General features: G+C 37.1%; 2 protein-coding genes and 1 non-coding gene across 5 annotated transcripts in view; 1 reads left to right on the top strand and 2 right to left on the bottom strand.

Moving 5' to 3' along the window:
• LOC133551658 (serine/threonine-protein kinase 32A-like) overlaps positions 1–6,803 on the top strand; it is a 159,520-nt gene extending 152,717 nt beyond the window's left edge. For both annotated transcript variants that reach the window (XM_061898605.1, XM_061898604.1), the window contains exon 13: positions 1,917–6,803. In XM_061898605.1, coding sequence (XP_061754589.1) covers positions 1,917–2,034 — 118 coding nt within the window. In that variant the 3' untranslated portion in view covers positions 2,035–6,803. The remainder of the gene's footprint in view (positions 1–1,916) is intronic.
• Positions 6,804–8,831: 2,028 nt separating this feature from the next.
• Positions 8,832–8,903, bottom strand: trnae-uuc (transfer RNA glutamic acid (anticodon UUC)). Its single transcript has one exon. It is a non-coding gene; the product is annotated as a tRNA-Glu (tRNA).
• Positions 8,904–9,997: 1,094 nt separating this feature from the next.
• The window catches only part of dpysl3 (dihydropyrimidinase like 3), a 48,373-nt gene continuing 31,856 nt past the window's right edge, over positions 9,998–26,514 (bottom strand). The window contains exons 10-14 of one of the 2 annotated variants that reach the window (XM_061898601.1): positions 24,565–24,706; positions 24,318–24,488; positions 19,645–19,824; positions 16,995–17,166; positions 9,998–11,902 (exon numbers count right to left, since the gene is read on the bottom strand). In XM_061898601.1, the coding sequence (XP_061754585.1) occupies positions 11,808–11,902; positions 16,995–17,166; positions 19,645–19,824; positions 24,318–24,488; positions 24,565–24,706 (760 nt within the window). In that variant the 3' untranslated portion in view covers positions 9,998–11,807. The remainder of the gene's footprint in view (positions 11,903–16,994; positions 17,167–19,644; positions 19,825–24,317; positions 24,489–24,564; positions 24,707–26,514) is intronic. The other variant, XM_061898603.1, reaches the window with a different exon arrangement.

Raw genomic sequence — 26,514 nt, 5'->3', positions numbered from 1 at the left:
TCAAGCAACTTTCTAAATCGGGTTTAGAAAATAATCTGCATTTCTTCTGAATTTGTACATCCATTTAATTTGTTCTTTGACATACTGAATGTGGGATGGAAGTTTGCTCATGTAGTTTTTGTGTACTTCTGCAAAACAAAGAAACTCTCCACATACATACAAATATTGAAGTCGCATGAATATTTTGACATAAATGGTCAGGACTTATACAGTGGAACCTTGATTTACAAACTTAATTGTTCCTAAATACAAACGTTTGTATATTGAAGCTGTCAGGGAGTGTTGGTGACGAACCCCAATTTACCTTTAATAAATAAATATATATACCGGTATGTATAAAAAAATGGTTATTTCTGTCGTACATTTTTTTTTCCTTTTACGGAAGGTTTTTTGTAGAGAATAAATGATGAAAAAACACTTAACTGAACTTAACTGAGAAAACAGGAAAAAAATTTAAATTTAATTTTGAAACACAGTTTATCTTCAATTTCGACTCTTTAAAATTCAAAATTCAACCAAAAAAAAGAAGAGAAAAAATTTCTAATTCGAATCTTTTTGAAAAAAATAAAAAATAAATTATGGAACATCATTAGTAATTTTTCCTGATTAAGATTAATTTTAGAATTTTGATGACATATTTTAAATAGGTTAACATCCAATATGCATTTTGTTAGAATACGTATATAACAAATTGGACCAAGCTATATTTCTAACAAAGAGAAATCATTATTTCTTCTAGATTTTCCAGAACAAAAATGTTAAAAGAAATTCAAAAGACTTTGAAATAAGATTTTAAAATTGTTTCTAAAGATTTTCTAGATTTGCCAGAATATTTTTTTTTAATTTTAATCATAATAAGTTTGAAGAAATATTTCACAAATATTCTTCATCAAAAAAACAGAAGCTAAAATGAAGAATTAAATAAAAATGTATTTATTATTCTTTACAATAAAAATATATATAATTTACTTGAACATTGATTTAAATTGTCAGGAAAGAAGAGGAAATAATTTAAAAGGTAAAAAGGTATATGTGTTTAAAAATCCTAAAATCATTTTTAAGGTTGTATTTTTTCTCTAAAATTGTCTTTCTGAAAGTTATAAGAAGCAAAGTAGAAAAATTAATGAATTTATTTAAACAAGTGAAAACCAATTCTTTAAAATATTTTCTTGGATTTTCAAATTCGATTTGAGTTTTGTCTCTCTTAGAATTGAAAATGTCAAGCAAAGCTAGACCAGCTTGCTAGTAAAGAAATACAATTGAAAAAATAGAAGGAGCTCACTAGTAAGTGCTGCTATTTGAGCTATTTTTAGAACAGGCCAACGGTCTACTCATCTGGTCCTTACGGGCTACCTGGTGCCCGCGGGCACCGCGTTGGTGACCCCTGCTTTAGACTCATATTGAATTAGCAAAATTAGAAAAAAGGGCTAAAACGACACTTAAAACACACACAAAGTAGTACTAAGCACAGTAGTGTACGAGAGATTAGCCTGCCTGTCAATGGATGTGCTGCCGGGCACAAAATGGATGGATGAAACATTCATACACTGAGACAAGGTCTGTACAACGAAGCATATTTTTATTTGGTCTGTGGTCCGTAAATCAATAAAGGTCTCCCAAATCAAGATCTTCTTACCCCTTACACTAGTTGCATTTATAGTCGGTCATAGGTCAAAAGTGGTTCCCTGTGTGTGAAACCAATACCTCGTACGTAAAGTTGTCTGGTACGGTTCCCCAATACGGGGTTCTGTCCAATCATTGTGTCCGTTTTGCCATAATATCAGCAACCATGGCGATCAAAACAAAACCTTGCATGATTTACATTACATCTCCCTAAGTCCAGATGTAGCATTCTGTTCAAAGTCGAAGAGTTCTAATACAGACTGTGACTGTTAAACATGATGTTTGTTCCACAGGTCCAAGAAAGCGGTGGTCGAATCCGACTCGTCCCAACTGTCCACTAGCAACAAGAACAAAGCAATAGAGGACGGTCAGAACAACAACGTCCAGCCCGTGCCCTTTTTATCGGGATAAGACTTATGGGCTTGGAGGTCTGTGCATTCCATTATCTGTCCAACATGTTTGCCGCTTGTAGATCAGCACCTAGAAAGAACCGATGTTCGCGGGACGCTGCGATGCTTCAAACGACTGCTGGATGAACTTTTAACGGAAAGACAGGATCAGGATTTTGGGTCGGGAACTGTGGCCCACCTTTTGAAGGTCATGGACCGGGATTTGGACTTACTTGTCCATCTGGTTTTTCTCAGCCCTCAGCTGAATAAAAAACAAGGTGACACAGTTGGGATGGCTTGGCTTAAAGGTCAGATTTGTACATTTCTCATTAGATGCTCGTCACATTTTCAGGAGCGACAGTCCTATTGGTTTTCAGAATATGCAAAAGAGGATGTAGCTAAGATCTGGTCTCGACCCGCCAAACTACACGATAGCTCTGTAACTCGCAGACAACGTTGGGTCCATTTTGTCAACAGACTGCAGCGTAACAATGGTACCTAAGCAGAAGGGTACTAAAAAGTGGTAACGGTTGGATAGTTTAGTAGCTTTTACACCTTTTGACACCAAATACAAAATGTGTACAGAACATCACTGAACTGCTTACTTAAAAGCTCAAATCCTGTCCGATATATCCAGGGGAGAAAAGCTTTCATAAGTCAAACAAAACCTGGGAGTTCAACCTGTCATGAAAATGATGTGATGATAACCATAGAACAGGAAGTAGAACATACCGAGTCACTTACAATCACTTTTTTCAGTTCCAGCAATACAGACTGTAGGTGACAATATCACTCTTGGAACATCAACTACTTTCACTTTGTTTTAGTTTCGTTATACTGTAGTTACTTGTATGACAGTTAAGAATGTTTACCTTAATAAAGGTTTTATTATTTCCACATGGGGCGCCTTGCCACAGAATCGGTGCCATTTGCATCCCCAAGAAATAAAATGTTTAAAGGCACAATAAAATGAACGGTAAATTACATTTGATTTAAGCAAAGCGTTTGTTTACATGTTAAATGAATACAATTTAAGAAATTACCTTGAACTACCTTGAACACTGGAACAAATATCATTTGTTGCCTGTGCCTGCTTCTGTAAAGTAGAATTTACTGAGAAATTAAATTAAATATTATACTTTTTTTTACATAATGTTACTTCAACAGAAAACACTTGGTTCTCCGAGCACCACCATTATGGCCAACATTAAAATACAGCAGTGTAGTAGGCCTAGGTATTCATTAAAAACAAGGCAGAGGTTTTTATTCAACGCGTATATTTAAAATATTTGGCCCCTGCAACATTACACACAGTTTGAAGAGTAACACTGCTCCAACACATTCATGTTAGAGTAGTCTTGACTTTTCCAAAAGTAAGTTTACTCATTTATTTTTCTGTATGTTTGATGATATTTCAACTGTGACAGGAAGGGATTAATGTCTCACCACAGTCACGCTACCTAAATTAGGCTTTTGATGTTTTTTGTTTGTTTCTAAAATATATTTTTTAATAGAATCCCTGTTATGTAATTATTGTCAACATGCTGTATTTCTGATTATATGCTAACTTAACAACAGTTCACTCCTGTTACTTACAGTCCCGTTTCTAAATGAGTGGTTACATACTTGGAGCAAATGGCGCTGATTCAGTCGAATAGTCCAAATGTGGTTTTGAGTTCAGAACTCGCAAGTCAACCAACATCTAGTTCCCACTGTAAAATACAATCTTTTTAGACATTTTAAGTCTTGTCTTGAAGATCTGTCGCTGACGTACTAGTAAGAACGCCTCAGCAGCTTTGTTGTAATTAGTACTGTAGTTTCCATTCATAAAAATATAATATCCTTAGGAGCACTAGTGAAGCTAGAACACATTTGCACTATTCCTTTGACCGTCGATGCACAAATGGATACAAAAAAATGTTGTTTTCTGTACAGGCTTTTGGTTACCGTGGCAACACTGTCATCCTAACAAATACACACGGATTATGTCACCTTTTCAACTGGCTTTGCACATCAACTGTAGCATTTATTCACGAATGCAAATACCCCAAAACACGTGTGTCTTCTGTCAAATAGTTTCTTAAGATGACGTACAGCCGGGAAGGGGAATCATATGGCCCCATTCGTTGCGGTTTACCTTACACATAAAACGTGACAAATTGGCAGTCGAGTGTTGAATATCCTAAAATGTGTTTTTTGGCAATTCCACAGTGTCAGTTGCTATGTAGTATGCTATGTATGTATGCACGTTCCATCATTTTCAGCAGACTGCATTGCAAAATGATTACCCCCCGCCCCCTTCCTGTCATGGGCAATCCACCCAGGAATGGGGCCACATGAATCCCTTCCCTACGGCACAAGCCTCTGGCATACAACACACATAAGACGTTTTGTAATATATCATAAGTAGTATTTTAGTATTACTGCTATTTGGTTGCAAGAAAATGACCTTGTCACCATTTTGTCGTCTCGTCTCTCTTATGTTGATGCAAAGTTGGCAGAAAAAACATTGGAAAAAATTTGGTAGAATAATGTCAGGCGTTCTGTGTTTGTTCACATTATGATCCAGTGCGTCTGCCCTCTTTGTTTCTTTTTCTGTAACCCACACTTGTCCACCAAATTTAAAAAAAAATTGGTACAGTGTTTGAACTCGACCTTGTTTGTGTTGATGTTGTTATTTGTTGTAGTTTCCAACTTTGGCTGTCATTCCTGGTTTTAATTGTAACACATTGTGGAGTTCTGGGTGCTGATTAATAAAAGTTTTCTGCCCAATTTATGTAAATGATAAAAAGAGAAGAGATTTTGTTTTGTTTTAGTTTAGGGTTTTTTTTTTTTGTGACTTTTCATATTTTTTTCCTTAGTTGTTGTTGTCTTGTATTTAAGTGTGGTTAAAAAGTTGCAATCTATTAATAATGTGTGCCTTAAATAATAACGTTCTGGTACTAAACCAATCTGTCGTGTCTCTGTTATTTCAAGCCATTGCTCATGAGTTGTTTGCTCAAAGGCTATACTTGCAGTACTAAAGTGGCATTTCATTTTAGTGATTGAAGGTTGTCGTACCTTAGAAATATTCTATATTTTTTGGTAGCTCTGCTTAACACAATGGTATATCAAAAAAAAAAAATTCTGTGAATAAACAGTTTTGGTTAAATATGTTTGGTACATACGTATATATATTTTTGGATTAAAAACAAAGACAAATGGTGTTCTCGGGTGGACGGAGCGCCCTCACACAACAAGGGGTTCTCAAACCGCAGTTTTATATCATAGTCACCATGGCAACAGTCGAGCTTCTATTGTCCTTTTTATTCATTCAAAGCTGATATTTTAAAGGGGGATCCCTAGATATTCTTATAGATGCCCAATATATTTTCTTACTTCTCAAGACTAATAACCTTTTTATATTGATGATTTTTTTTTTATTATTACTAGTTATTTATAAGATACAACAACTCAAACAACTGCGGATTTGACAAACTCTAGATTAGTTCTGACAAAAGCCAATGGTGAAGGTAGCAGTAAAAGTCAAACAATGTTCTACCAGATTTACAATAGGACGGGGATTCATATGGCCCCTTTTGTCATGGTTTAACTGACACGTGAAACATGACGAATTAAGCTTTAGCCACCAGATGGCAGTAGAATGTTGAATATCTTAAAATGTGTTTTTGCGGCAATTCCAACTTTGACTACAGCGGCATTTACTCTGTAGAGTGCCGCTTTCCATCATTTGGAGAAAAAATTATTCACTTTTCGCCCCCCTCTTCCTCTCTTGGGAAATCCACCCGGAATTGGGGCCAAGTTAATTAGCATATTTTTGATACCAAGCTGAAGGGCAAACATGATAAACACGCCTGTTAAATGATTATAATATTTTAGTTGTGTTCAATCGCTTTGTGTCCATAGTCAACTCAGACTTAATCGTAATTAATGGCGTATAATTGTCATAGTTACTAATTAGACAGATCATTTTCAAGCTTTTAATACTAGCAACCAATGACTGAGCAATTTGTTTTGCTTTGTGCAAAGTTTTGTTTTTTTAAACAATATGATTGTTCAAAGACCTCAAATACAATCAAACGCTCTTTTACAGACACGCACACACTTTCTTCATAATAAAAAGATCAACAATTATCGCCATGGTAACATGGGTTGAATCCAAACAAGTCTGGATAACATTAATTTTGCTTCATTAAATCATATTAATAAATAAAAGGTGGTCAGAACTTGAAAGTTTAAATTTATTTTTTTAATTTTTTGCACATGCTAAAATCCCATTAGCTGCATCTTCCAAGCCTTTTTTATCATCTTTAAAGTCGTAAAAAAACAATTAAAAACAAAAAGTATGTTCTTGTCTCTCATAATGATTGTGAACAATAGGCAACATTCTTTTTTTTAAAGTGCAGTTCCCCTGTAAGGTCATTTCCTTTTGAAAATGTGGAATGATGGAAGAGTTGAGTAGAATTCCAGTTGCTTGCTGCAGCATCACAAAAATAATTTTGTTCAAGGAGAGTGCGGGTGTTTGGGACAGACAGAGTGATGATGCCACAGCATCTCAAGTGATAATTATTATGGGGGAGGTGCAAGAGATTGGAGAGCATTAGGGTCTTTTTCCTTTTTTTTTCTTTCCTACAAGAGTCTTACACTAAGCGAGATACACTAAGCGCGAAGCCAGTAATGAGGTCGCCCGGTGTGACTATCAGTGCACAAAGGTGATGGGAAAAAGACCAGGTGTGTGTGTGTGCGTGTGTGTGTGTGTGTGTGTGTGTGTGTGTGTGTGTGTGTGTGTGTGTGTGTGTGTGTGTGTGTGTGTGTGTGTGTGTGTGTGTGTGTGTGTGTGTGCGTGCGTGCGTGCGTGTGTGTATATATATACACATATATATATGTATGTATGTATACACACGTATACATATATATATATATATATGCAATACATATATATACACATATGCATATATATATATATGTATGTATGTATACACATATACATATATATATGTATTTAAAAAAGGTTTATTTTCTTAATTTTATATATATATATATATACACATACACATAAATATATATAGTATTACATAATAGTAGCCTGGGCGTTTATTTCACAAAATCATTTTTGGAGACGGGCGTTTAAAAGAAGCAGGCGGTTATTTGCACAAGGCTTTTATCTATTTATCTATTGCACCAGGCCATTATTTGGTTACAATGGTTACTGTGTTAAGATCCGTACTTGGATTTTCTCATATTATTGTTGTTTTGTTTCATTTTGATATCACTCTGTTGTTTGACGTGCTTATTTCCTGTTTTTGTTCGTTTCTATGGTTACTCATTGGTTCACCTGCTACACACGGTCCCGCACACCCGCTTCAGATAATCACCTTCCCTTTATAAGCCTTCCCCTGTTCATTATTCTTTCTGGGACTCTAGCTTCCCTTCACGCAACGTAACGACTGGTATGTGTTTTCTCGCTAGCTTATACGCTAAGCTATTTGTCATTCTTAGCTCTCATGCTAAGACCCAGGATGGACCGCTCGTCGGGACCCAGGATGGACCGCTCGCCTGTGTATCGGTTGGGGACATCTATACGCTGCTGATCTGCCTCCTCTTGGGATGGTTTCCTATGGACGGGACTCTCGCTGCTGTCTTGGAGCCGCTTTGAACTGAAATCTCGCGGCTGTGTTGGAGCCACTATGGATTAAACTTTCACAGTATCATGTTAGTCCCGCTCGACATCCATTGCTTTCGGTCCCCTAGAGGGGGGGGGGGGTTGCCCACATCTGAGGTCCTCTCCAAGGTTTCTCATAGTCAGCATTGTCACTGGCGTCCCACTGGATGTGAATTCTCCCTGCCCACTGGGTGTGAGTTTTCCTTGCCCTTTTGTGGGTTCTTCCGAGGATGTCGTAGTCGTAATAGTTTGTACAGTCCTTTGAAACATTTGTGATTTAGGGCTATATAAATAAACATTGATTAATTTATTGATGCTAATTGTGTTTGTTTTACATTTTGTGCCTTCGTGCCAAGTCTTAGTTTATTTGTACTTCCTAGCTCACACGCTAGCATCCTTTGTTTGCCTTTTGCTTCGCTTCTTTGTTTTGTGTTTTCTAGCTCTTTTGTTATTTAAATAAATCTGTTAAATCTTATCTTGTTGTGTTCATACTCGACGCATCCACGAAGGGATCGAATCCGGCAACAATATGCCACACAGGCGTATTATACTGTGCCGTCACAACTCCCCCCAGCAAACATAACACTAGTATGTTCACAATTATATTTAAGGACAAAAATGTTCTTCGATTGCAATAAGAAAACATATGTTTAATGTACCGTAAGATTTTTTTTTTTGTATTTAGAAAAGTATCGAAATACATTTTGGTACCTTTACATGCGGTGAATTATTGTGTGTAGTCAAGCATGTTTATCTATTGCTCGTCCTGCAGGGATGATACTTGTAAGAAACTTACTTTATTTGTCACCGTGGAGGCGAGGATTCGTGATTTAGAAGTACTTAAAACACTGCAAACTGTGGATGGATGTTAGCCGCTCGCTAACTAGCTATGTTTTATTTTATTTTATTTATTTATTTATTTTTTGTTTGGTCCAGCTACTCAGGCAAATCATACTGTTGATATAGATACCTATATAGGCTGTACAGATTTCCATTACACAAGAGACGTGTGGGACTTTGATTGATACTTTTATTAGTAGATTGCACAGTTCAGTACGTATTCCGTACAATTGACCACTAAATGGTAACACCCGAATAAGTTTTTCAACGTGTTTAAGTCGGGGTCCACGTTAATCAATTCATGGTAAAAGAAAGAGTTCCCATACCGGGAGTCGAACCCGGGCCGCCTGGGTGAAAACCAGGAATCCTAACCGCTAGACCATATGGGACAATTATCCTATTGCCCAGCCACGTTTTAAACAGGGGTCCCCAACCTTTTGTGCACCACGGACTGGTTTAATGTAGGCATTATTTTCAGGGACCGGCTTTCCACTTGTGCCAGATAAATACAGCAAAAATAAGTGCATGAAAAATACAACTCACTATAACACTGCATTAGTGGGAGCGCTGGGCTTGTTTCTTAGGAACAAGATGCAGATGGAAATCAGCGTCAGGCAACAATCTGTCACATTTATATTGTATACGTTCATTAATGTGCATTGTCACAGAATTATAACAAATATAACAAATGGCAACTTACTATAAGGAGTTTTATTGTACATCTATAAACAAGCTTACTGGTGTGTCTAGCAGGACAGGCAAAAGTTAAGTCAGAGAAAATGCAGTCATTTATAAATTATTTATTGTTTCTCTGCAGCTTGGTAGCAAATGCGTAACGGACCGGTACTGGACCCCGGACCGGTGGTTGGGGACCACTGGTTTAAAGCACCTTTTGTAGCACGCTGGCTACTTCTATTATTGTTCTGCCTATTGTACGCCGGCGATGAATGCAGTAAGTTCATCTGGATCCCTCAAACTTTCTGTAAGTCTGTTTCCTCGTCACATAGTATAGAATAAAATAGAAGTGGGTGAAAAACATTTAAATAAAAACATTCTTTTGATGTTATTTTGCAGTGTCAGCCTTGTGAAGGTCAGAGATCTGATGAGTCAGTCTTAGAACAACAAAATACTGACATCCTTGAGAGTTTCTCGTCATTCTGACTTTGTTCGAATGTTTCAATGAGTCAGTCATGGCTACACGATGACTCACTGTCAGGACAAAAAAAAAAAAGAAGCATTTTCTTCCATAACTATAAACACACACATAAGGCGTTTGTCGGAAGCTAATAATTTTGTAGTTACTTCGTAGCAAGATGTATTTTTAATGAGATGAGAAAATAAATATATAATTTGCTGATCAAATTCACAGTAGATATCCCACGAATTTAATTTAGTAATATTAAGTTCTGATTTATTTCTTGCTATTGTGATCTTTTTTACACCGAATGTGGATTAAAGAGTGAAAAAGACGCCTCAGTCAATCTTTCTGTTACGACTTTTTATTTCAGAATCCAATCAGACCTTCACAACACATCTTTATTTTTTTTACCTCTGCCATGTTTTTGGGTTTCCATACAACAGTATAAAAAAAAACAAATATAAATACAACAAAACACAACTCTATCTCACCAAAGTGAATTAGGGCCACACTGAAATGGGGAAACATTTGAGAAAAAAGTCATTTTGTTGGCCTTATTTTCAAAACATAATTCTGGTAACTTTACGACCTGAAAGGACTATTTCCTTTTATATAACATCATGATTTTTATTTATTCGACGTTTATGACATTTTTCTCCTGAAGACACTATTATATTTTAACAATAGGACTTTTTATCTTATTAACTTTTGTTCAATTTTAATTATCATATCTAATATCACAAGAAAAGCTTACTATTATGACTTATTTTTTCATGATATGATTTTTGCCCATAAAAAAACTGAATTACTGTAACTTTATTCCTGTATCATTACAACATTCAGTACATTTAGTAAAAACAACAACCATAGATTTTACAAAACAGTCAGCTCAGTTGCCAGAGTTTTACGGTACAAATATCAATGGTACCTTTTTCATTTTACAGTAATTTGGTGTTAAAAAAAAACATACATTTCAGGAAAAATCGAAGCCAACTAAACTGCCTGTTCGTTACTTTTCTTTTTTTTTACACTTTATGACTTTTTGCTCGGAAAGTTACTCTTAATTCATTTTCCTGCTAAACTTTTTTTGTTGCCTCCTGAAGACTTTTTTCCCTAAAATGATGCATTTTCAAATATATTTACAACTATCTTCCTAAAAGATCTGATTTTAATTTGCATGACGACTTCATTCCAATTTGTGTTTTCCTTTCAGTGTGGGACTAATTAACAAATAAAAGCACTGTCTCCTTTCCTTCCTGCAGAGTGCAACATCTTTAAGAGTAAAATTAGGTAGAATTCCTCATAATTCCTATGAGGCTGTTGATAAAGTGGTTGCATGTTGCCTTGTTAGGAGTTTTGTGTTTTTCTGTTGCATGTCTTTTTTTTTTGTTGGGATTATACTACAAAGTGTCAATTTCTTTCAACAATAACAAGTGCAAATGATTAGAATATTTTTAGACGGCCATGATGTCTAAGAACACTGAGCCTTGATATTGTAGTTTTAAAACAATCATTGACTACATGACAGGATGGGGTCCTCCTGAGAGACGACGTTTAAAAGGATCATGGATCACGTCGCCAAAATGTCAAAATGGCCCATTCAGTTCCATGTCCATCAAGTTTTTTTTTTTTGAAATGCCTCTAGGATTTGCTACGTACCTTTTTTTAAATTGTTTTAGTCCCCAAAACAAGATGCAACATATTTCACAAGTTTACATGACGTCTAATGTATCTACATTGTCCTCTGGCGCTTACTAGTGGTACTGCATGTTGCAGACCGACCAACATGGAAAGCTTATCTGGACTTGATGACTAGAAATGACTTTTTGGAACATATTTATTTTGTTAAACGACTACCAAAAGCACCAGTACATTTTTTTTTTTTAGCATATTTAACTGTTCAAAGAGGCTGAGACTGGTTGTGCTTTGGTTGTTTTATGGTTTAAAAAAAAAAAAAAAAAACATCTCTTAAATGCATCATTCTAGTCCAAATACGAATAAAACTGATTTTAAAAAAAAAGTCTGGGTTATGACAGGTAAGGCATTTTGTTGTTTGTAATTAGTAATGGTTCTTGATGACAAAACCACCCCCAATCTGACACACTTTCTTGGGCTCTGAATGCGCACCTGAAGTCCACCTGGGAAGACAAGGTGTTTAACTGAGGGAGGTGATGTTGGAACGGCCACCAGGGGGCACTGTAATGCGACGACCAGCAGGCCTAATGGGGAGGTCGTCAGGGGTGGGGGGACCTGGAAACATGGAGCGGGTGAATATTCAGACAATTCTTATTATTATTTTCATATTGTTATTAAAATTTCCCAGTATCCCTGAATACATCACTCACGTTAGAGGTCAAAGGTCAAAGCCACATCTTACTCAATACTAAGTCCAGAAAACAATTTAAGTTCCTTATGTTCATGTCGCTTTCAAAATGTTTTAAGGGATTATATAATAATATATTTTTAAAGTCAATATTTTTATAAATAATTATACATACATAATACCAAAAGTACCAAAATATAATAGCAATAAAAAAAAATGAAATACTGTAAGTAAATTGTATTTACTTTTTTACTTTGATAAACTTTTTCAAAAATGCGAATTATATTTGTTCTATATTGCCTATATCAGGGGTGACAAATGTACAGCCCGTGGCCGGCAAATTTTAACTTTAACAAAATGAGTGTGGTTAGTATAATAAATGAGCTGCAATTTTTTTATGAAATAAACTGCTGTTTTAAATGTGTCCACTGGGTGTCACTATATCGATTCCAGTGTAACCCAAATCACACATCACATTGTTTAAAGATGACGTGTCAGCTGACTTTAAGTGCCCTCTGGATTGGCTCTCGCTACTCCAATCAGCGCAGGTGCAAGCAATCAGCTGCTCTTGTTGTGGCTGGCAGCAGGCTAAGGCTGTGGCGATGCACAATACCTTTTTTATTGTGAATTATTCACTCAACAGATAAAATAACCAAAAGGTAAGATGCAAAGACTTGAGTCAACTTGACCATTATCCTTTTAGTTAGAGTTCCGTGCATTGTTCGGAATTTGTTGACGGCATAATGTGCACCCTGAACTCCATTAGAAATGTGTGTTTCTACATTTGTTGTTTCTTCTATTTTATTTGATGCTTAAATCCGCAATGCTCACATTGGTTAAGTTTGTAGTTATGTTACCTTTCATTTGACTATCACGGTGACATTTGGACAATTGTTTTGATTATATTATAATTGTATTATTTGAATGATGTCTCAGGGCAGTCAAAGATCGCAACTGGACTGTTTGGTTTGTCTTAGAAGACGTTTCGCCTCTCATCCGAGTAGTTCATCAGTTCGTGCTCATTGACTTAGATTGGTCAGATCTAGTCTTAGATTTAGATTGGTCAGATCCAGTCTAGCGGTTGGGGCCCAAAAAATATTTATACTCCAAAACCAGGAGGGTGTGCCTGGGCAAGGATGGTTTGTCCGATTGTAGAGAGAAAAACAAATGTTTTGATGCAAACGAGCAATTCTACTGTCAATGCCAATGACGGTCGAAGTCGTAGAAGATATTTCGCCTCTCATCCGAGTATGCTTCATCAGTTCATGCGTATGGACTTAGCGAAGATAAGAGATCTAAAACGGGACAAAAATGAAACTATAGATTTAATCAACATCTCCATGATCACCTGTATTCCAACCCAGGATGCAGTAGAGACGGTGATACAATGTCTACGAGGTGATCACACCTTACAGGACGATCCACACTAAACCCAGAACAGATTTGCCTTTTGCTGGAACTTTGTCTGTCTTAAGACTACATACTTTGAATTTATGGGAACATTTTACTGACGTAAACGTGGTTGTGCCATGGGATCACATGTATCTCCAATAGTAGCAAACCTTTGCATGGAGAACATGGAAAAGAGAGCTCTTAGAACAGCTCCAAGTCATTGGTACAGATATGTGTATCACACATGGGTGAAAATCAGAAACCAAGAAGTGCAAACCCTCACCGAGCACATTATCTCACTGGACAAAAACAAAGTCCACACATGAGGATATCAAATACATTAAGTCGCCTTTTTTGGACTGTGATGTCTACATTTGAGAAAGCAGGGGCCTCCATGTCAAGGTTTACCGAAAACCAACACATACCCATCAAAACCTACTTTTTGACTCACACCGCCCACTGGAACACAAACTCGGTGTTATCATAACCCTAAAACCCAGAGCTGATAATGTTCCTACCAGCCAACAGGCCAAATAGTAAAAGCATAGGCATTTGAGGGAAGCCCTCAAAACCTGGGGTGATCCCGGCTGGTCGTCTTTGAAAAGTGCATCCAGTTCCAGAAATAACTAGAACAGAATGGATGAGGAGAAAAAGGTGACAGACGCAAAATTATTGTCATCCCATACTTATCAGGTCTATCTGAAAAACTCAAAATAATTTAACCAACACAACATCCCAGTACACTTCAAATTAGGAAACACCCGGAGACAGAGACTAGTGCATCATAATGACCGGACACCCTACACCCACAAAAACAATCTGGTATATGCTATCCAGTGTAATGATGAATGCACTGATTAATATATTTGGAAAACAAAAAAACATTAAACAGACGCATGGCACAGCATAGCATACTGTTCAGGCAAAGACTCAGCTGTCGACCTGCACCTCAGGGAGAAACAGCACTCCTTTGAGAACAAACATTTACAGATTCTGGACTGGGAGGACGGATCGTACGAAAGAGGAGCGAGGGAAGCCATCTATGTCAAGGTTGAAAACCCATCCTTGAAAAGAGGAGATTATCTGCGACACCACCTGTCTTCCACATACACCACTGTCCTTTCAACCATTCCCAAAAGACTCCAACAAATAACTGGAGTTAGAAACATTTTGATCACAGAAGGTGACCAGAATGCTGTTTACAACTGCATGGAATGCCAACTTGGGGGATTCCGACTATTTTGGACTGGTAGTAGTCGATCCACAGAGACCGTTCTGTCACACAATACCGCAATACTAACGAGGGGAAATTACACTTCAACGACTGTCGTTGGCATTGAGCTAAAATGACTTTGACCCCCTGGCCTATACTGTAGTGTAAGTAATTAATACCAACAATACTTTTTTTAATACCATAATTTTCTGTTTTGTTTAAAATGGGAACAAATAGGATTTAGCATCTTAATTAATCATATATATTATAGTATACTGTATATGAATTATTAAAATACTAAAAATAAATACACATTAACATTATGTTGTTTTTTTTACATTTGATTATTTTCAAATTCTACTCAATCATATTTCTTTTAACTAAATTGATTTCTAAATAAATTGCCCCTAGTGTTTGAATGTGAGTGTGAATGTTGTCTGTCTATCTGTGTTGGCCCTGCGATGAGGTGGCGACTTGTCCAGGGTCTACCCCGCCTTCCGACCGATTGTAGCTGAGATAGGCACCAGCGCCCCTCGCAACCCCAAAAAGGGAATAAGCGTTAAAAATGGATGGATGGATGGATTTTTAACATAAAATGTATACACTATTTTAATTATACGGGAAAAAAACAAATAACACAAAAAACGTTTTTCAAATTTAAATAATCATGATTTTAATGTTTCTCATATTTATTAATATACTATAATGTATACAGTATATTAATGATTACAATACACAAATAAAGAAACATCATTACATATGGTTATTTTCAAAATTCTACTTAGTTAATTCTAATTCGCTTTTTGAATACAATTGTAGATACTATAATACCAAAATTACAAAAGATACTTTTTTTAAGCTAACTTTTATTTTTTTATTTACAAATTCAAATTACTAGTCAACTATTTTATGAATACGGTTTAATGAATATATATATATATATATATATATATATATATACATATATATATATATATATATTCATAAAACCGTATTCATAAAATATATAAATATCAAAATTATATTTGTGTTACATTGCTAATTATTTAACACCAGAAATATTTTTATTCCAAATTCCCAAAAACATTTTTTGTTTGCATTTATTATCAACATTCTAATCATATTTCTAAGATCTAATTGGATGTATTTTATAAAATGTATACAGTATATATATATATATATATATATATATATATATATATATACATATATATATAAATAAATGATAAATGGGTTGTACTTGTATAGCGCTTTTCTACCTTCAAGGTACTCAAAGCGCTTTGACACTACTTCCACATTTACCCATTCACACACACATTCACACACTGATGGAGGGAGCTGCCATGCAAGGCGCCAACCAGCACCCATCAGGAGCAAGGGTGAAGTGTCTTGCTCAGGACACAACGGACGTGACGAGGTTGGTTCTAGGTGGGATTTGAACCAGTGACCCTCGGGTTGCGCACGGCCACTCTCCTACTGCGCCACGCCGTCCCTATATATATATATATATGTATACCAATGTTTACCAATTAAAAAATACATTATGATTTAAAATAAATAATTACAATACAATTTAAAATGACTAATAATCTACTTTATGGATACAATATAAAAACAAATTTTTTTTATCAGAAATTGTGATCAATTCTAAACATATCCATCCATCCATCCATCCATTCCCTACCGCTTATTCCCTTTGGGGTCTCGGGGGGCGCTGGTGCCTATCTCAGCTGCAATCGGGCGGAAGGCGGGGTACACCCTGGACAAGTCTCCACCTCACCGCAGGGCCAACACAGATAGACAAACAACATTCACACTCACATTCACACACTAGGGCTGATTTAGTGTTGCCAATCAACCTATCCCCAGGTGCATGTCTTTGGAAGTGGGAGGAAGCCGGAGTACTCGGAGGGAACCCGCGCAGTCAAGGGGAGAACATGCAAACTCCACACATAAAGATACTGTGCCCGGAATTGAACCCAGGACTACTCAGGACCTTCGTATTGTGAGGCAGACGCACTAACCGATCTTCCACCGTGAAGCCCTTTCTAATTACAGTATATTTGGAGACAATTTTATATCAATGTTATATGTACAGTATATACATATTATACATTATTATAATATCAAACATACCTTTTACATATCAGTACACTTTCCTTTCATTATATTACAGTGTTCTCTCAACTAAAGCGATAAAATGAACCAGCAGCCACGTGGCGAGAGAACATTGTGTAATTTAATTAGAACTTCTCCATGATTGGCTGGGATGGTCACATGGTTCTGCTGCCATACAGCCATGCTTGTGCTAACTATGTGAATGCAAGTTAAAATATGATAGATATGTCTGCAATACTGTAGTACCCGAGTTGAGATATATTCATATTGCTTGAAGAAGGAAAAGCAATGCTCACCGCAAGGTGCAGCTTTACCTGCTAGACTAAATCCAGACTGGTGCAGGTTTCTGACAGGCTGCTTGGTTGGCGATGTGCGAGCCGAGGCCGAGGGTGTGCCGCCACGCGACATGGAGAATTCGGACACGGGGCCGTCGTACATTCCTCTGGGCACTGCTCTTAGGACAGATAGCTGCACAAAAGCACAACAAATTAGAAAAAATTAGGAAGGAAAAAGAAGCAAACACAAAATTGTTTTTGTTATTCTGTGCTTTTTTTTCTAAATTTGGTGGTATTCATTCGGTCAAAGTAAGTTTGGGACGAACCCCAAGATGCAGAGAAGGAGGCTGGAATTTTGCAGGTAAACATGATTCAATAAAACACTAAGACAAAAACCGAACAAAAGGGTACAAACAAAAAGCGCGCACGAGGCGGATAACAAACTTGGCTATGAACAAACCAAACTGGAAGCAGGGAACAAAAGACAGTAAGCTACAAACAGCTACCGAATATAGCTTACCGCAACGCTGCATTGACACGACAAGACATGACACGACAGGTAGCAACCACAAGTAGCAACAACAATAATCCAGCACAGACTTGATGGGAAAACAGGTCTAAATAGGAGCGGGCTGATTGACACCAGGTGTGGCCAGGTGCCAATCAGCCGCAGCTGAGGTGACACAGCACTCGGGGAGAAACACAGGAAACAGACAAAATAAGAGCGCTGACAGGAAATACTACACACACAGAGGAAACAAAGACATAACTCGGTTAGTAGAGTGGCCGTGGCAGCAATTTGAGGGTTGCAGGTTCGATTCCCGCTTCCGCCATCCTAGTCACTGCCGTTGTGTCCTTGGGCAAGGTACTTTACCACCTGCTCCCAGTGCCACCCACACTGGTTTAAATTTAACTTAGATATTGGGTTTCACTATGTAAAGCGCTTTGAGTCACTAGAGAAAAGCGCTATATAATTCACTTCACTTTACTTCAAATGCAGAGGAAAAAACTAAAACATAACCAAACTGTCAGGGACGAACCTGACACATTCAATTTTTTCCTATTCAAGCATCAGGTGAAAGTACATCCATACAATTATTACACACGAGGAAAATGTCAAAACATGACAGGAAACAACTGTTTTTTATCCTACAAACCATAAGCACATTTTTAAATTGGTTTCATAAACGTCTAATGAGAAGTTCAGTTGAGGAATCTTGGAAATATTTTGTGATGTCAGTGGAAATAAATAACACGTGGGAATTAACTGGAAATAACAGACTACGAAAAATGATAACTACTACTGCTAATAAAAACAATTAACTGCATTATATACTGTAGTTGTAGGTACTCAAATAGGAGGATTAAGCTTTTTAATATACTGTATAAAATACAGCTACAATAATAATACATGTACAGTACACAACACTCTTCTCGTTACTCAGTAACTGATTAGTTTTTAAATGTAATATTTTAAGTGTTTTTAACCTAACTTAATCAGGAACTTGTGAAGAACATAATGTCACGGCTGTCTTGAATTTCCAATAATTACTACAACTATTATTTTTTTGTGATCGAGTGATTGGAGCACATACTTGTTGGTCACAAAAAACATTAATGAAGTTGGGTTCTTTTATGAATTTATTATGGGTCCTCATTTTTAATTGTCCCATTTACTCTCTGTAAAGCACCAGTTCCATTGGCAGCAAAACAGGCCCAGAGCATAAGACTACCACCACCGTGCTTGATAGTAGGGTTGATGTTCCTGGGATTAAAGGCCTCACATTTTCTCCTCCAAACATATTGCTGAGTATTGTTCCCAAACAGCTCAATGTTTGTTTAATCTGACCATAGAACTTTCCTCCCGAAGGTCTTATCTTTGTCCACGTGATGTCAGATGAAACGAAAATGTATCTGTTTGGCCACAATACCCAGCAATATGTTAGGAGGAGAAAAGGTGAGGCCTTTAATCCCAGGAACATCAAACCTACTGTCAAGCATGGTGGTGGAAGTATTATGCTCTGGGCCTGTTTTGCTGTCAATGGAACTGGTGCTTTACAGAGTTAATGGGACAATGAAAAAGGAGGATTACCTCCAAATTTTTTCAGGAAAACCTAAAATCATCAGCCCACAGGTTGGGTTTTGGGCAGAGTTGGGTGTCCCAACAGGACAATGACCCCAAACACACGTCAAAAGTGGTAAAGGAATGGCTAAATCAGGCTAGAATTAAGGTTTTAGAATGCCCTTCCCAAAGTCCTGACGTAAACGTGTGGACAATGCTGAAGAAACAGGTCCATGTCAGAAAACCAACATATTTAGCTAAACTGCTCCAATTTTGTCAAGAGGAGTGGTCAAAAATTCAACCATAAGCTTGCCAGAAGCTTGTGGATGGCGACCAAAAGCGCCTTATTGCAGTGAAACTTGCCAAAGGGACATGTAACCAAATATTAAAATCCCACAATTAATTCATAAAAGAACCAAACCTCATGAATGTTTTTTTGAGACAAACAAGTATGTGCTACAATCACTCTATCACAAAAAAATAAGAGTTGTAGAAATTATTGGAAACTCAAGAGAGCCATGACATTATGTTCTTTACAAGTAAATGTAAACTTTTGACCACAACTGTATATGAAATCCATATTGTAAAGCGGCGGTATCAATGATCTACCTGCTTCCTGGCTTTGATGCGCTTGTAGGCATAGTCTGGGAATGGCGAGCAGGGGACGAAGCGACCCACGCCGGAGGTCACATGCAGATTGTCGTCTTCCAGAACAATCTTGCCCTGACAAATGACCACCTGTGGAGCTCCACGCAGCTCCATGCCCTCAAAGATGTTGTACTCTGCAGTCTGGAATAAATTATGACATATCAGCATGGATTAATAACATGACCAAACTTTAATCTCCCTTTGATGTTACTTTTAAATTCTTTTTTTCTGTCTTTATAATCTTAGATCCTTCATTCCACTGTTGCTCTTTTCTGGCTTGTTTTCCAAGTTGAGGCCAGAAGAGGGCATAACTCCCAGTGAGAAGCTGCATGCCAAATGTGATGTCATGACAAATGTGTGTGTTGAGAAACTAACAGTGTTGCACAGTTCAACGTGTAAACTAAACATGGCTGCCGACAACTGGCCTAGAATCAAAATAGCCATTAGATCAGATTTATTACCCGTGTTGGAATCCGACCCATGTTTTTGGAAGTAGTGCAGTGGGAACTGAACACGTGACATTGTTACATAAGAGCCCACAGAGGATTTCATCCACATTATAAAAGATTTGCAGATTATTAGTTACGCCAGAGACAGAGCCTTTGTGTCTCTGTCCTGGCGAATGGAGCCAAATCCAATGAACACTTCACCGCACTTACATAAACTCTGACTGGTCTATTTTAGCAGACAGAATTGGTTGACTTCAGTAGATTTTGCTGCTGGACCAAATAATCATATGCAAAAAAACACAATTAAATAACAGAAATTTGGAAATTAATGTTAATAATAACATTTAAACGCAAGTCTTTTTTTTAATTGTTAAGACTTTTTTTCCTTTCAAATAAAATAAAAACATTTAAGGGTAATTCTTGTATTTTGATCGTTTGTTCCCGGTGTGATAAAATTAACAGTCAAACTAATAGTAAAAATATTAATATCTGTGCTTCTAAAAAAAGACACAACTTAAACATTTAAATACCAACATAATTAATGATAAATTGTAATTTAACATATTGTGTTTTTCAAGCTATAAATATTATTTTCTTTAGTTTTTTCCTTAAGGAGGAAACTAAATATTGTACATGTATAATGCATTTATTCAAAATAAATTTGATGAAATAATGAGTCGGTTTATTACTGTGAGTGTATGTTGATGTAATTATGTATATGTATCAACAAAACATTGAATATGTTTGTATCAGCAGATTATTGAGTGTTGGGGCAGGACATTCTTCCTGCTCATTTTCTGACATTCATTATGTTTACTTTTGTTTTAAAATCACTTTTTTTTTCTTTTCTTGGAATGTTGTAGAAATTTAGAGTAATGTTGGTTTTTTGTGTCTGAAATAAATCAAGGAAGACAAAATGAAACAATGGTAATAGGACAATTTGAAAAAGAGGTAATCATTTAGGACAGTGGTTCTCAACCTTTTTTCAGTGATGTACCCGATGTGAACATTTTTTTTAATTCAAGTACCCCTTAATCAGTGCAAAGAATTTTTGTTTGGGAAAAAAAGAGATAAAGAAGTAAAATACAGCACTATGTCATCAGTTTCTGATTTATTAAATTGTATAACAGTGCAAAAATATTGCTCATTTGTAGTGGTCTTTCTTGAACTATTTTGAAAAAAAGATATAGAAACAACTAAAAACTTGTTGAAAATTAAACAAGTGATTTAATTATAAATAAAGATTTCTACACATAGAAGTAATCATCAACTTAAAGTGCCCTCTTTGGGGATTGTAATGGAGATCCATCTGGATTCATGAACTTAATTCTTCACAAAAAAAGAAATATTTAACATCAATATTTATGGAACATGTCCACAAAAAAATCTACCTGTCAACACTGAATATTGCATTGTTGCATTTCTTTTCAAAGTTTATGAACTTACATTAATATTTTGTTGAAGTATTATTCAATAATATATTTATAAAGGGGGGCAGCACGGTGGAAAAAGGGGTTAGTGCGTCTGCCTCACAATACGAAGGTCCTGAGTAGTCCTGGGTTCAATCCCGGGCTTGGGATCCTACTGTGTGGAGTTTGCATTTTCTCCCCGTGACTGCGTGGGTTCCCTCCGGGTACTCCGGCTTCCTCCCACTTCCAAAGACATGCACCTGGGGATAAGTTGATTGGCAACACTAAATTGGCCCTAGTGTGTGAATGTGAGTGTGAATATTGTCTGTCTATCTGCAATGAGGAAGCGACTTGTCCAGGGTGTACACCGCCTTCCGCCCGATTGTAGCTGTGATAGGCACCAGCCCCCCCGCGACCCCAAAGGGAATAAGCGGTTGAAAATGGATGGATGGATATTTATAAAGGATTTTTGAATTGTTGCTATTTTTGGAATATTTTTTTAAAATCTCACGTACCCCTTGGCATACCTTCAAGCACCCCCAGGAGTACGCGTACCCCCCATTTGTGAAACACTGATTTAGAACAGTGTATACAAATGTTTTTTAAAATCTTTTTTTAATAATCAAAATGGATCAATAAATATATAAATATATTTTACAGTAATTAAATAACATGTGCAAATACAAATTAATTGTATCTGCTTTCTCATTTTATTTTGATGATTTGCCATGATGATAAACAACCTTTGGCAATAAAAATTTAACAGCAGAAGTTTGTATGAATAATTGTGTCTACACTTACTTTTATATTTTGTTAGCTTGACCCTGTGCAATTCTACTTCCTGGCCTGTTCCTGCTTTTTAGTTCTAATTATAAACACCTGTGTGTGTGCTTTAGTTCTTTGTCATGTTGTATTTGTCCCTCTAGAGTGAGTGGTTTATTGTGTTGTTTTTCCATCACTAGTTTTTTAAGTTGTGTGGATGGGGGGCTTGTGGGGATGGAAAAATAAGGTTGCGTAAGGGAGCATAAAAATCCTATGTTGTATTGCCCAAATGTGTTTTCCACTTTAGTTTCCCTATGAAAAATATGAACAAATGTTTGAAATCTCTGGTCTTTGTGGAACATCTGCCATGTGAGCCAATACTTAGCTTATCTCCTTGTTCTAAATGACACACCAGTGTAATAATATATGATAGGAAATAGCACTTCATGGTTGTTAGCGTGACTTCAATGTGTTTTTTTGATTCAGTGAGTCAGATAAAGATCCTTTGAGACCTCATTTCCGTTCAGAGGAACAAGGAGCTCCCTGGACGCTTGTCAAAAATGTGTTTTCTCCTTTGAAACTTCTGTGCTGCTCTTCTACAAGAAAGGGACAAATTTAGGACCCCTAAAATTAAGGGTTTTAATCCTGGGATCGTTTTTTTACTTAATTTTTATCAGGCCTAATAACCCTCAGGAGACTAAGGCCAACTTTTGTGTCCTTTAAAATAACATTTTGCAAAGTTGTTGGCTGTAATTCGTGTTACTTTATAACTTTTCCTATTAGAGTTTTTTCATGTTCAATTTAAAACTTTCATTGTCCAATTATTTCACAGGTATACCATAAACTAGCAGTTTTTCAATAATAGCCCAAAACCCTAAACAATACACCAAACATCCATCCATCCATTTCCTACCGCTTGTCCCTTTTGTGGTCGCGGGGGTTGCTGGAGCGTATCTCAGCAGCATTCGGGCGGAAGGCGGGTACACCCCAGACAAGTCGCCACCTCATTGCAGGGCCAACACAGATAGACAACATTCACACTCACATTCACACACTAGGGCCAATTTAGTGTGGCCAATCACCCTATCCCCAGGTGCATGTTTTTGGAGGCGGGAGGAAGCCGGAGTACCCGGAGGGAACCCACGCAGTCACGGGGAGAACATGCAAAATCTGCATAACGAGTTATTTTACAAATTTTAAGCCTGATACATTATTTGATTAAAAGGCTTTCAAAAAGATAAATAATAAAAATAAAAATACAATTTTGATAGTTTTGTGCCTCCCTAGAGAAGCGTTCGGGTGGCATCCTGAGCAGATGCCCAAACCACCTCATCTAGCTCCTCTCAATGTGGAGGAGGAGCGGCTTTACTTGAGCTCCTCCCGGATAACAGAGCTTCTCATCCCCGCCACCTGGTGGAGAAAACTCATTTCGGCCGCTTGTACCCGTGATCTTGTCCTTTCGGTCATAACCCAAAGCTGACGACCATAGGTGAGGATGGGAACGTAGATCGACGGGTAAATTCAGAGCTTTGCCATCTGGCTCAGCTCCTTCTTCACCACAACGGATCGATAAGGCATCCGCCTGTCGATCTCACGATTCACTCTTCCCTCACTCGTGAACAAGACTCCGAGGTACTTTAACTCCTCCTCTTGGGGCAAGATCTCTTCCCCAACCCGAAGATGGCACTTCGGCCGAGAACCATGGACTCGGACTTGGAGGTGCTGATTCTCATTCCAGTCGCTTCACAATCAGCTGCGAACCGATCCAGATTACATGTATTAAAGAGTAATAAAGAGTAATTCAGTTGGTATTTCAATTACTTTTTTGGTACAGTAACGAGTAATTATAATTAATTACTTTTATAAATTATTTTTTAGAACAATGGTCATGATACAAGGTAAGGAAAACTTGTTTGCCATTTTTCATTGTTTTTGTGTTGCAGTTGTGGTTTACTTGCAAGGTTTCAGCTCGTGTTGATTCTTCCTCCATGTTGAATAAGCACAGTTTACTCACCGAGTTGTGTGTCTTGGCCGTAATGGTTCTTACGGCGTCCGTGTCCCAGATGACCAGGTCGGCATCAGAACCCACGGCGATCCGACCCTTGCGTGGGTAGAGGTTGAGGATCTTGGCGGCGTTGGTGCTGGTGACCGCCACAAACATGTTCTCGTCCATCTTGCCTGTAGTCTGTGCAGGGAAAGAAGATGTATAGCTAAGAAATATATTGTTCCTGATTTTAGATGGAAATTAAAGGATGTCTGACCACAGCTTTGTCCCAGATGAGCACCATCCTCTCCTCCACCCCATTAACTCCCTCGGGGATCTGAGTGAAGTCGTCCTTGCCGATGGCCTTCTGAGCCACGCTGAAGGTGCAATGAGCGCTGCCCGTCACGCTCAGGTCTCCGCTAGAGGATAACACAACACAAGTTGCAACCAAAAGTCACGCAGATACATAAAAGTAGTGAGAGAAAGTCCTTTTTGACAAGAAACTATTTCCTGTGTTCATATGACAGGCGAACTCACTTACAAGGCAGTTGTGTAACTTCTAACAATTGTATTTTATTAATTAATTTTTTTGAATCAGGACAATGCATATTAGGGCTGCGAATCTTTGGGTGTCCCAGGGTTCGGTTCAATATCGATTCTTGGGGTGGCAATTTGATTATAAATCGTTTTTTTCGATTCAACGCGATTCCTAATTCAAAAAGGATATTTTTCTGATTCAAAACGATTTTGTATTCATTCAGTACATTGGATTTCAGCAGGATCTACCCAAGTGTGCTTACATGCTAACAGAGTAGTAGCTTTTTAAAAAAATAAACTTGTATAATTGTAAAAGACAATGTTTTATCAACTGATTGCAATAATGTAATTTTGTTTTAACTATTAAACAAACCAAAAATATGACTTATTTTATCCTTGTGAAAATATTGGACACAGTGTGTTGTCAAGCTTATGAGATGCGATGCAAGTGTAAGCCACTGTGACACTATTGTTCTTTTTTTATATTTTTTACAAATGTCTAATGATAATGTCAATGAGGGATTTTTAATCACTGCTATGCTGAAATTATAACTAATATGGATACTGTTGTTGATAATATTCATTTTTGTTTCACTACTTTTGGTTTGTTCTGTGTCGTGTTTGTGTCTCCTCAATTGCTCTGTTTATTGCAGTTCTGAATGTTGCTGGGTCAGGTTTGGTTTTGTAATTGGATTGCATTGTTATGTTATTGCTGTGTATTGTTTTGTTGGATTGATAAAAAAAAAAAAAAAAAATAAATTAAAAAAATTGATTTTTTAAAAATGAGAATCGATTCTGAATCGCACAAAGTGAAAATCGCGATTCAAATTCGAATCGATCTTTTCCCACACCCCTAATGCATATTCATCAATATAGAGCAACAATGTAAATATGCCAGAGTTAGCACAATACGATATTTTCATCCGTTGTCCTCATGCAGGTTAATACAGTAAACATTCAACAGGTCATGATACAAAATAATACATAAATCACAAGACATTACACATTATAATCATACCATAAATTAAAGTTAAAGTACCCATGATTTTCACACGCACACTAGGTGTGGCGAAATGATCCTCTGCATTTGACCCATCACCCTTGATCACCCCCTGGGAGGTGAGGGGAGCAGTGGGCAGCAGCGGGGGCCGCATGTTATAGTCTTTGGTATGACTCGGCCGGGGTTTGAACTCACGACCTACCGATCTCAGGGCAGACACTTTAACCACTAAGCACAGACCATGGACAAAAAAAAACTAACAACAAACAAAAAAAAACATGTGAATAACTTAATTGTGCGTTCATGTCTGATTAGTTTTCAACCACTGTTTCAGTGCAGTTTTAAATGTTAAATAGGTGTCACAATACAACTCTGAGCCTCTTTTTCTGGGCAATATATTTGTCCTTTAGTTGGATGGATTCAATTTGTATTTTTGCTGTTTGATCATAATTCAATTGCCTGTTAATAACGTAAATAGCAGCGTCCTACCTGCCTACTGCTAACATCTTAGTCGCCATGAACCATGTAACCTGCTAGCTAGCAAACACAAAAACTTTATTTTTTTATTTGAAATTTGGAATTTATGTTCTATTTTTGTCATTTGTGTCATAAAATATTTGTTATGCCACTCCAGGATTTAAAAGTTAGGGTCCCATTACTTTGAATGTACGTTTGTAATTGACCATGAAC

This window comes from Nerophis ophidion, linkage group LG04 (genome assembly GCF_033978795.1).
Source record: "Nerophis ophidion isolate RoL-2023_Sa linkage group LG04, RoL_Noph_v1.0, whole genome shotgun sequence".
Lineage (NCBI taxonomy): Eukaryota > Metazoa > Chordata > Actinopteri > Syngnathiformes > Syngnathidae > Nerophis > Nerophis ophidion.
The sequence above is the reverse complement of the archived record's forward strand: the minus strand, read 5'-3'. Positions and strand labels throughout refer to the sequence as shown.